This window comes from Myotis myotis, unplaced genomic scaffold, assembly GCF_014108235.1.
Source record: "Myotis myotis isolate mMyoMyo1 unplaced genomic scaffold, mMyoMyo1.p scaffold_m19_p_16, whole genome shotgun sequence".
Taxonomy (NCBI): Eukaryota; Metazoa; Chordata; class Mammalia; order Chiroptera; family Vespertilionidae; genus Myotis; species Myotis myotis.
Genome location: NW_023416320.1, coordinates 18,126,034 through 18,137,681, shown reverse-complemented (window position 1 = coordinate 18,137,681; position 11,648 = coordinate 18,126,034). Strand labels below are relative to the sequence as shown.

Sequence of the window (11,648 nt, the reverse complement as noted above, 5' to 3'; positions counted from 1 at the left end):
ACCATCTGTAAAGCTAGGGCAGCCATTATTGCTAATCATTCATTAAAGTTATTCACACACAGTAATGAAGACGGTTCAACAGAACTGTGAACTCTTGCCTGTTTTCTTCATGGATCTATCTGAAGCACCTAGAATAGTACCTAGTTCATAATGGAAATTAAAAAACATTTGGGTAAAATTGGGAAAGATACAAATCAATAAATAAATGCAACCACACTTCGATTTTACTTAAAAACTACACAAAAATGATCCGTCCGTGCATTGTGTTCATGAAGGCAGCCTCTGACAATTCATCCTGGGTTTGAATTTGGACTGTATGACTGGCCCAATAATTTCTCTGTGTCTCAGTTTCCCCTTCTGTAAAATGGGTATACGGGTACTTCATAGTATTGTTATTATGATTTTTTTTTTTTTAAAAAGGTACTAAGTGAGTAAATGACCTAGAATTTCCTGGCAGAAAATAAGCACTCAATAAATACTGGGTGTTTTATCAAAACCTGACATTTTAGTGAGGAAGGCACTGAGGCCTTTGACATTCCCACAGCCAGCTGGGCGAGGGCGCTGCCTCCTTTGCCCCCCCCACCCCCCCCCCTCACTCTCATTCCAGAACTAAACAGCCACACCTCAAATCAATCTATGAAGCAGTTCTCAGAGTGTGTCAAGCTGCCTGCTCATCTCTTCTTTGTATAGATTTTCTAAAACTATTTACAAGGGGGGGCCGGGGGGAAATGAATGTGGTTCATTCCCTCTTGCAAAGACTTTTTTGGGGGAAAAAGCAGTATTCCCAAGTGCTTGCTGGAAATGAAAAAAACTTTGAATCATGCCACACAAAGCAGTTAATGTAATAACTGCCTTAACCCTGGCTTTAGCAGACTTGTGCAAGTAGAATTTTTTGTTCTTTTTGTTCCCTGGATTTGGGAGCACACAGATTCAGGGCAACGGGAACCTAATGCGGTAATCCTTGAAGTGTCTTCAGGATGAATATAATATTCAGTCACAGCCCGCCTCACTTCCTCCTCCCGCCTCACCTCCCTCAGCTCCCTGCATCCCCCACAGCTGGTGCTGGGGACCGCCTATGGCTCAGAGCGAGCGAGCGAGCGAGGGTGGGGGCAGGCGCTCGCTGCCTTAGCCAAGGGGACAGAGCAGGCGGCGGGTGGAGACAAGGCAACGAGCTCCGGAGCGCTCAGCTGAGAGCACAGTTTTCCTCCAAGGTCAAGTCAGACCTCACGTGGAGACCAGAGGAGTCAAGCACAGCTGCCCTACCAGCGGCGCCCACTGGCGCCTCCGAGATGTGCCCGGACCGCCGGTGAGTCCCGTCCCTCCTCCCCACTCCGCCCGGTGTCTATCCAACAGGTTGGCCAGGACGCTGCTCCCGGGGCCGTGGGAACACCTCCCGGCTCACCTGGACACGTCACTCGGCTTCTCCCTGCGCCGGGCGCTGTTCCCATGACGCTCCCCTCGCCGGTCTAGTCCCTGCTCCATAAATGAGAGCTCCGCTGTGCGCCCGGGAGCGCGCCCCGGAGACCGGCTCGCCGGCAAACTTGTAGGGACCGAAATGGCTGAGCCGAGGGGCCAAAGCGCCCCAGCACGCGGCTGGAGCTGGCCATGGGGACCCCTCGTTCTGTGTGACTCCCTGAGACTTCCATGAAAAGCCATCATTAATTATCCTTATTTCTCAACCAGGAGGTCAACCCCCGAGAGAGCCGGGCGAGGAAAATAGAGCGTGAGTGACATCAGAGCAGAATGAGAGTGAGCGGGGGCAAAGGAGGCGGCGCCCTCGCCCAGAGCCCCTGCCCCACAGGCCCGTCGCCCCCCGCCCCCCACCCCATCCCCCCAGGGAGCACTCCCGGGGAGGCCCGTGAAGCCGCCGCCGCAAGAGAGATGGGAAGGGACTCGGGCCGGGTTGCCACTGCCTCTGCTTTCTGAACTTTCCGTTTGGGTGCCCTCCGTGCAGGAGTGAGTCTTGCCATCCCCTCGCTTGCATCCCGCCCGCCAAGAGTCATCGGGTCTCCTCCTCCTGGAATCTCAACCTCCCTACGCCCCTCCTCACCCGCGGCCCCCACAAATAACCAGGCTTTCCATCCCTGCACCCCGTGGGCTCGGGATCTACATTACAAAGTCCGGGAGGGGGTGCCTAAGTCTGGGGAGGGCCATCGAGACAGGCAGTGCGCCCTGCGGGCACGACCCTCCCCTCCTCGCCTCCGCGCTCTGCACGTGGATTTGCTGCCACCGCGCACTCGCAGCTCCCTTAGCAGCGAGGGGTGGAGAGAACAGGGGTGCGCGGGTGGGAGGCAACCCCCTCCTCGGCATCCCGGGAAATCCCAGCCGCCACCAGGGGCCGTGCCACCGCCCCAACTTGGTGGCGCCCCCGGGCAGCGGCCGCCGGGATGGAGCTGCCTCCCCGGGGCCGGGCGCCGCGGGACTCGCCGCTGGACAGCGTCTCCCTGTCCTCGCTGGAGTCCAGCGTCTTCTGCAGCGAGGGCGAAGGGGAGCCCCTGGCGCTCGGGGACAGCTTCACGGTCAACGTGGGCGGCAGCCGCTTCGTGCTCTCGCAGCAGGCTCTGTCCTGCTTCCCGCACACGCGCCTGGGCAAGCTGGCCGTGGTGGTGGCCTCGTACCGCCGCCCCGGGGCCCTGGCCGCCGCGCCCAGCCCCCTGGAGCTCTGCGACGACGCCAACCCGGTGGACAACGAGTACTTCTTCGACCGGAGCTCGCAAGCCTTCCGCTACGTCCTGCACTACTACCGCACCGGCCGCCTGCACGTCATGGAGCAGCTGTGCGCGCTCTCCTTCCTGCAGGAGATCCAGTACTGGGGCATCGACGAGCTCAGCATCGACTCCTGCTGCAGGGACAGGTACCGAGAGGCGCGCGGTGGCTGGGCGGGGAGGCGGGAGCATTGGAGGGAGGGCGCCAGAGGTGAAGAGTTGAGGGTTTGCACAAGCCTCGCTAAACCCTGGCCTAGGGATCTGTGGCCACTTTTGAGCTGGAAGGTAGCAGGGGGGGGGGGGAGGCAGGGGTGGGGGTGGGGGTGGAAAGGGTCAAAGCCTACTTTGGGTTGGAACTTGTTGCACCTTCTTTTTTCAATGAACATATGCCCATGCATTTACAGGGCGAGGGAGGCCAGGCCTGCAATAAATGTTTGGTGATTGAATAAAGGAGTCACACAAGCTATGCTGCAGAAGAGGCATATATAGGGGTGTGGGTCTCAATGTGAAGCATGATCGTTTAGCAAACCCAGGACACTCGTTTAAAAACTTGGATGGAACTCTGTTTTAAATACACAAATAGAAAGTTGATTCCTTGACTTTTACGATCACTTTGCAGTTCTCTTTCTGTTGCTGTCATTTCTTCACAAATACCTTTCTGTCACACACAAACACACAAAGTTCCATGTGGCAAACTTCAGTTCTTGTTGCCAGAAAATGAGTAAAAATGCACTAAAGTAGCTTTGCTCTCTATAAATGCTTTTGTATGAACTTCTACCACAAATTTGCCTTTTTAAAAAGAATAAGCCTAAATAATAAAGATAGAATACTGTGGGCAAGAGGCAGCCTGGGTACGATATGAGTGGACATGTTCTGCATTTAACTAAAATAAGAAGCATAACCTCACCACCAAGTGTAATTCTCTTTTTTACTTAAGCATTTTTTAAAAGTTGACTAATCACGAAGTTGTCCTTCTCTAAAAGATACTTCAGAAGGAAAGAGCTGAGTGAAACCTTAGACTTTAAGAAGGACACAGAAGACCAGGAAAGTCAACATGAGAGTGAACAAGACTTCTCACAAGGACCCTGTCCCACCGTCCGCCAGAAGCTCTGGGACATCCTGGAGAAACCTGGGTCTTCCACAGCTTCCCGCATCTTTGGGGTCATCTCCATCGTCTTCGTGGTGGTGTCCGTCGTCAACATGGCCCTGATGTCGGCTGAGTTAAGCTGGCTGGACCTGCAGGTGCTGGAGATCCTGGAGTACTTTTGCATTAGCTGGTTCACTGGGGAGTTTGCCCTGCGCTTCCTGTGCGTGCGGGACAGGTGCTGCTTCCTCCGAAAGGTGCCAAACATCATAGACCTGCTGGCCATCTTGCCCTTCTACATCACTCTTCTGGTAGAGAGCCTGAGTGGGAGTGAGACCACGCAGGATCTGGAAAACGTGGGGCGCATCGTCCAGGTTCTGAGGCTGCTCAGGGCCCTGCGCATGCTAAAGCTGGGCAGGCATTCCACAGGTATTCGGATTTCATTGATGTCTTTCAGTTTGCTATTATTTTTAAGCAGGAAGGGTGTGGCCCACTTTCCAAGGGAAGCAACTCTGCATTGATACTCAAAACACCAACTCCCACCCTAGCTGGTTTGGCTCAGTGGATAGAGTGTCGGCCTGCGGACTGAAGTGTCCCGGGTTCGATTCTGGTCAAGGGCATATGCCCAGGTTGCAGGCTCGATCCCCATTGTGGGGTGTGCAGGAAGCAGCCGATCAATGATTCTCTCTCATCATTGATGTTTCTATCCCTTCCTCTCTGAAATCAATAAAAATATATTTAAAAAATTATCAACTCCCATATTCCACCCGACCATGATCTCCAAAAAGTTATTGGGAAGCAAAACCTTAAAGTTGTTATCACAGGTACAAAGGAAACCATGCCTCTCACACTCTCTCTCCCCAAGGCACTGGAGAAATCATTTGACCACTTGTTCACCTCAATTTGGTTTAACCCTGTGCCCAGAAAATATAAAACAAAAACAGAAATCTAAAGACACTCTGCCTCCAGAAGGTGCCAAATTAAATATGCATAAACAGCACATTAAAATATATGCCTAAGTTATACATGATAGTTAGGGACATAAGCCAGTTTCTCTTCTGTGTCCACGAAAGTGCTTGCCACACATGTTCTTTGGCAGAAGAGAAAGCCTGCCCTGCTGAGGCTTCTCTGGCTACACAGGGAGAGAGATGACCAGGCACTGGTGGCCTTCTGCTACGTTTTGAAGAAACAATGGAAATACTTGTTTGGGGAGAAAGCAGAAGACACGAATTCATCTGGTATCTGAGAATTTTCTTGACTGGGACGCATGAGAGAGATGGGAACAAGAACTCCTTAGCTTTTTGTGTACCATAAAGCCTAGCTCAGTGATGGCGAACCTTTTGAGCTCGGCGTGTCAGCATTTTGAAAAACCCTAACTTAACTCTGGTGCCGTGTCACATATAGAAATTTTTTGATCTTTGCAACCATAGTAAAACAAAGACTTATATTTTTGATATTTATTGTATATATTTAAATGCCATTTAACAAAGAAAAATCAACCAAAAAAATGAGTTCTCGTGTCACCTCTGACACGCGTGTCATAGGTTCGTCATCACTGGCCTAGATAATTGAACAAACATTCTCCCTAGAAAAATCTCCACACAACTGTACTTAAAATGATAGCCAATGTCAGGGGATATCACACAAATCCATTACGGATGACCCTTGCCTGTCTGAGGGCAGTGATTCTCAGAGGCGGGCCCTGGGCCTGTTGGATACTCTGGACTACATAGGTTACCTTCTTTTAGACTTTCCTGAAAAGAGGAATCCCTTGAAAATCTTCTTAAGAGGCTAATTCTTAGCCCCAGTCTGTAGAGAGTTATATTCTAGTATTTGGGGTTGTGTCCAGGAACATAGATTTTAGCAAGCTCACAAGTAATTTTGATGTAGATGGTTCTTGGACTTGAAGCAAAACCTTGATATTGTTATCACAGGAGTAGAATAAGAAACAACTGGAGTAGAATGCCATATTGATATCATACATACCTAATGCAATTCATGTGAATATAAATAATTGAACTAGAGAATCCTTTACCACCTTATTTCTCTAGAAATGTGCCTGGCGGATCACCTAAAAGACATTAATGATAATTGTCTCTCCTCATGGAGAGAAATTAACCTCAGATATTTTTTTCACATCTCTAAAGTAATTGGGACTTATCCTAATATAATCTTGGTAGTGTGTTTTCCTAGCTAGTCTCACACACCAAGGATTTGATAATGGGGTTACTGACAACTTTTTCAAGTATTACCCTTTGTTTTCTGACACACATAATAGGATGCTTGCTTCTAGTATTTATAAACTCTTCACAGGATTCAATTTAAAAACACCCAGTATAGAGTACATTTTTTTCCCAAAAGAAAGAAAAAAGAAAATAATAGTAATTTCCACAATGTCACCTCTTCAAAGGTTTTTTTTTTTCAGTTCTAAAGAAATACAAAGTATTAATGGAATCTTCATTTATTAAAAAGATATGGACACTTGAACAAATATTGGACAATTTTAACCTAAGCATAACATTTAGCAGAATATAGACATAGATGACATATTCCCCCATGTAATAACTATAAGGACAAATTGAAAGGTGTTATGCAATAAGTTAGAGCAATGGTAGGCCAGAGATGCCAGATTTAAATCCTGGCTCTGTAGCCTTGTACTAGAGATGCTATCTGTCTATGTCTCAGTCTTCTTGTCTGTAAAAAAGAATAATAAATACAACCTCTATCTCCTATATTTTAAGAATAATCTGAGTTAATAGATGTAACATGAAGAAGTTCAGACCACTTTATGTTTCTTTACAAAATTGTTTAGGGGGTTTCATCTTGAAATGAAAACAGTCTCCCCAAGCACTATATGCTTTTCCTTATATGCTGTCAATTTATTTCAGAAATGCAACTCAATACAGACACATCAAGGCCAGTTTTCTAAAATGTATTCTGAAGATATTCTAAAAAGTTTTCTTTGTAAGTTAAGCCTCAAAATTAATATTCACTGATCTGCAAAAGTAGCTGGTAAATAATTCAAGAGTCTCTTAACATTTTAAGAACAAAATTCAAAATGATGAGAGCACCAGTAGTATTTTAATGCATCTCAAGTAGTCTCTAGTGAGTGAATAAAAATTTTTAAATGATTCTAAGAGGAATCGCCTTGGACTTCAGAGACAATATCATTGTGGCATCAGGTTGATATGGCTTCAAAATGTGGGTACACATTTAGCAGTATCTCTCTAGTGTTGGGGCAGATACCTTATTCAAATAACAATCCCATTACAGTCGCATCTTACTCTCCCTAAGGCTTAACCTCTTTAGATATGGGAATGGCCTCTTTTTGGTCTGTCTCCCAGGGGCCCAATGAATCCTCAGAACAACAATGAGGAATTCACCAGTGAGAGAATTTCCTAATGGCTCCAGTCCTCCATACCTTTTTGCAATGGAGGAATATTCTATATTAAGGTCTACTTCCTTACAAGAATGCAGAAATTCTATGTACTCAAAGGAAGTATTTTCCTAGAGCTTTCATGTTAAGGACTAGAATCTCAATGGATGTCATGGGAGTTTAGGAACCCCTCCTGGAAGACCTCTAAGATTATCCTCTGAATGTACATTTGAAGTTCTGGCCTCAGTTTTGTCACTGATGCCTAACTTGCTTCACTTCATTCTCCTGGTGTATGCCCTTCACTGCCTCTGGTTTTCAGATAATGATACGCTCATTGTGTTCAACTTTATTGGGAGGGTGAGAAAAGTAGACAGCATACAATTGGCATTAGAAAAGTGTGTCAAAGTCAGGCACTAGTCTGACCTAGTGAGCACTCCACACCCAACACTGCAAAGACCTCCCATTGTACAGACTCGCGTACACATTCCAATCATATACCCCTCCATGCTTTTTCATTCCATTCCTCACCTTTTCTGTATAAATAGTAGGTGTTTAACAAGTACACGAGTGAATGGGTCTAATTATATTTCTTTTTATCCTTCTCAATCCAGCCCCATCAACTAGACTATGAGCTTCCTGAAGACAAGGATTATGATTTGTCATCAATATACCCCAGAACATTGCCCAGTGCTGGAGACATAGTAGATATGAAATGCATGTTTGTGGGTAGATAGCAGGGAAGGGAGAGAAGGGTGGGAGGAGGGAGGAGGAGAGGAGGGGTGCCAGTGACTGACAGCAATGTTCTATTACAGGATTACGCTCACTTGGAATGACAATCACCCAGTGTTATGAAGAAGTCGGCCTACTGCTCCTATTTCTGTCTGTGGGAATTTCTATCTTCTCCACTGTGGAATATTTTGCTGAGCAAAGCATTCCTGACACAACCTTCACAAGCGTCCCTTGTGCGTGGTGGTGGGCCACAACATCCATGACTACGGTGGGCTACGGGGACATTCGGCCAGACACCACCACAGGCAAAATCGTGGCCTTCATGTGTATATTATCGGGAATCCTCGTCTTGGCTTTGCCTATTGCTATTATTAACGACCGCTTCTCTGCTTGCTATTTTACCTTAAAGCTCAAGGAAGCAGCTGCTAGACAGCGTGAGGCTCTGAAGAAGCTTACCAAGAATATAGCCACTGACTCATATATCAGCGTGAACTTGAGAGATGTCTATGCCCGGAGCATCATGGAGATGCTTCGACTAAAAGGCAGAGAAAGAGCAAGTACTAGGAGCAGTGGAGGAGATGATTTCTGGTTTTGAGTTCACTTTCAGTTTATTTACAAAAGCTTGTGTAAAACTAACTCGATCTATAAAGCCTTGATGTGATTGTCTGTGTACTGCTGCCGAGTCTCTTTTGAGTTCTCCTTGTGTTCATTTTTGCTGATACGTTGCTTGGTTTGCTAGAATAGTTCATATCTCCCCAACAACGGTTTTTTGATACACTCGAGTCTCAAAAATCACCATCTAACACAACCCAATGCAACTAGACCAATATAACACGTCAGAATTGACAAATGTAAAATATTGCAATACATACAAGAGTTAAAGTTTTATGCATCACTAATTTTAAAAGTTTTTTGCACTACTGATTTAAAAAAAATAAATAAATGTTAAACTGCCAAGCCCGGAGAAAAGATAAGTGAACATTTAAGAGTACACTAAACAATTTTGTTATTTAAAGATATTCCCCAAGTAAATAAATCACTCCTTTCTTCATCCATTAAAGCTGTTGAATACAACAATTACCTTTACAAGAGAAAAAATCCTGATTTGTTGGTCATTTCTTCCCTCTGGTGCAAACCCTGGTCACAAATGGGCTGAGCTCTGTATTCCACCATTGCTACATAGATGGGACTCCCAACTGCTTAGACTTCAGTAGAAGAATGCTATACAGTGGCTTCAAGAATCACACTTCTTCATCCCAACACTGTAAAGCAGATATCTCTTAGTATTCCATGGAAATTAGATGGACTTTAAACATATTTATTGATGTCGTGTTCAAGTTATGTCTTTAAAATCATGAACATGTAAAAATGAAGTAGTGAACATTTTAAATTTATATTCTGAAATCATTAATTAGTCTTATTTTATGAAATGAGAATGATACGTTGAATGATATCACTGGATCAACTTGAAGATCTTTTATTTGTTAAAAAACATTATGGATAACTTTCTGACTATAGGGGTAAATAACAACTGTTCAAACTTTGTACGCATGTTGACAGCATTTGGACATTCATGATAATAATAAGATTCCAAGACATTCTGTTATATAATTAAAGCCAAAAGTTCTAAACCTAATAGTTAATTAATGTTTCCCAATATTCTAGTAAATGAGATTTTTAAAGCTAAGTATAATATGGAGTATCACTTTAATTTTAATACCTGTATTCTCAATGGGTGTAAATGGGATGAAAATGGTTTCTTGCAGGGCAAAAATATCTTACTCTTTATTCATAAAACACACATATATGTGCAGTACATTAACAGATATAGAGTATATCTATGGTATTAAAATTTAATGGGGTAGGAAATTAGAAAAAAATAGCTAAGAGGCTTCTTGCCAGGGTTGGGTGGTGATAAGAAATAAATATGGAGCAATACTGCTTTAACATGTGACTATATCATATTTTATCAATTATACTGAAATCCCATTATATGGTGAACTGCAAAGAAAAGGAAGGAAGGAAGGAAGGAAGGAAGGAAGGAAGGAAGGAAGGAAGGAAGGAAGGAAGGAAGGAAGGAAGGAAGGAAAAATCAGAACCCAATCAAGTATAAGATGCCATCAAGTATAAAATGCATCCAGAGTTAGGAAATGTAAAAATTTAAAGTATGTATATTAAAATTAATGAACTATCACATATACTACCTCTGGTTTTCTGGTGTGCATTCTTGAGCCCTAAAAACATTTTTATTGATGGCATGAGTTTTAGATTATATGCTAAAATATTTTAATTCACTTGGCTTGTTACCCCTTCTTCCAAATTTTATGAAAGATTTAGGAGCTATGAGTAGTAATCAAATAAGTATTTTTTCTCCTACACAATTTCCAGTGCTAAAGCGCGCCGTAGGGTCACTAGTTAAATCCCGCTCACAATCTGAAGGGGAAATAGAGGCTGGACATAGAAGGCAAACTTATCCAGGCTTCTCTGGAACTCTGCTCAATAGGAATAGTTGTTTTAGCCTAGGACTTCTGTGCCCATCATGTAGTATGTCACTTCAGCCTCAAAACACCCCTATTATACGGTTGCTCTTCTTGTACTCTTCTAAGTATATAGTTGGTATACTTACTCATTCAACAGTACTTGTTCAGAATCCATCTGTGTGCTAGCCCTAGAGGTTATTTGTTGAACCACATTAAGTCCTGTTCTCTTGTATTGAATACTCTGTTCAAGGGTTTGAGGGGAACAGAGATGACAAAACCGAGGCTCAAGATGAAGTAACTTGTCCACATTCATACAGCCCATACACAGGTGAAAGAGCCAGGAATGAATCCTCATCTGCTGGAAATGATTCTCCTAAAGGTCACAGTACAGATTTCATGAACCCCAACAGCCTCTATGTAGGGGATTGATGTCTTAGGCAGGCAAGCCGATTTCCTGTAGGGGGAGAGGTTTAATGTGTCCTCGGGAAAAAAATCAGCTTATTCTCAGAGATGGCATGGTGCTTTTAAGGAAAAGTTGCTCTCACACCTGATAGTCATTATTAAACAAGACAAGCATTATCTTTATAATAATTACTTTGGAAAATGAAAAAAAAAACTGTTTTATGTAGTTTTTGTACTAAACATATATGATATGGGTGTTTCAAAGAAATTTTTAAATATGTTTATTCAGTTTTGTTGTTACATAAAATACCAGTAGTTATTCAACACATGTATATATAAGCAAACCAAATTTAAGTAACAAAACAAAGCAGAAACTCTGTTAATCTTTTATCCCATCATTTGAAAACATTTGACAGTATTTTTAAAATCTAATAATTATTGCTATAAAATAATATTCACTTTTTGGAAATATAAATAATGGAATTATTGGCGTTCTGTAAGCTCTGAGAATACTAATTAAAACATTTGAGTGTACAGAGGTAATTCTTGAGAACTGAAAAGAGCAATTTTAAGAAATTACTGAGGTATCTCTGGTAGAAATGGCATCATGTTCATGTTTTGTTGTTTTTCCAATATACACACAAGAAATTGTTTCATTTGTCATTTTAATGAAAATTAGTATTAAGTACAATGTTTGAGATGCACAAGGAAAATAACGGAGGTAGAAATCTCAGTGCTGTGTTTCAATGTGGAATTCTTACTCTCATTAAAATCTTTTGATTAACCCTTGCAGAAAATATATATGTTGGCCCAAGTTATCTAAGCAAAATATTATCATTGGTAAATTTACTGATTTGACAAATATTTCTACT

At 43.5% G+C, this 11,648-nt stretch overlaps 1 protein-coding gene across 1 annotated transcript; it reads left to right on the top strand.

Annotated features, from left to right (window-relative positions):
- Positions 1-1,818: 1,818 nt before the first annotated feature.
- On the top strand, positions 1,819-9,933 carry KCNV1 (potassium voltage-gated channel modifier subfamily V member 1). Its single transcript, XM_036338532.1, has 3 exons — positions 1,819-2,854; positions 3,689-4,218; positions 7,978-9,933. Exons 1-3 carry the CDS (start codon positions 2,388-2,390, stop codon positions 8,487-8,489), a joined length of 1,509 nt encoding a protein of 502 aa, XP_036194425.1. The 5' UTR covers positions 1,819-2,387; the 3' UTR covers positions 8,490-9,933.
- The last annotated feature ends 1,715 nt before the right edge of the window (positions 9,934-11,648 follow it).

Bases quoted from the DNA above. Each gene is read 5' to 3' on its own strand.
- KCNV1 (XM_036338532.1), top strand. From the start codon at position 2,388: ATGGAGCTGCCTCCCCGGGGCCGGGCGCCGCGGGACTCGCCGCTGGAC. The intron at 2,855-3,688 runs GTACCGAGAGGC...CTTCTCTAAAAG, and splicing joins GACTCCTGCTGCAGGGACAG to ATACTTCAGAAGGAAAGAGC. The intron at 4,219-7,977 runs GTATTCGGATTT...GTTCTATTACAG, and splicing joins GCTGGGCAGGCATTCCACAG to GATTACGCTCACTTGGAATG.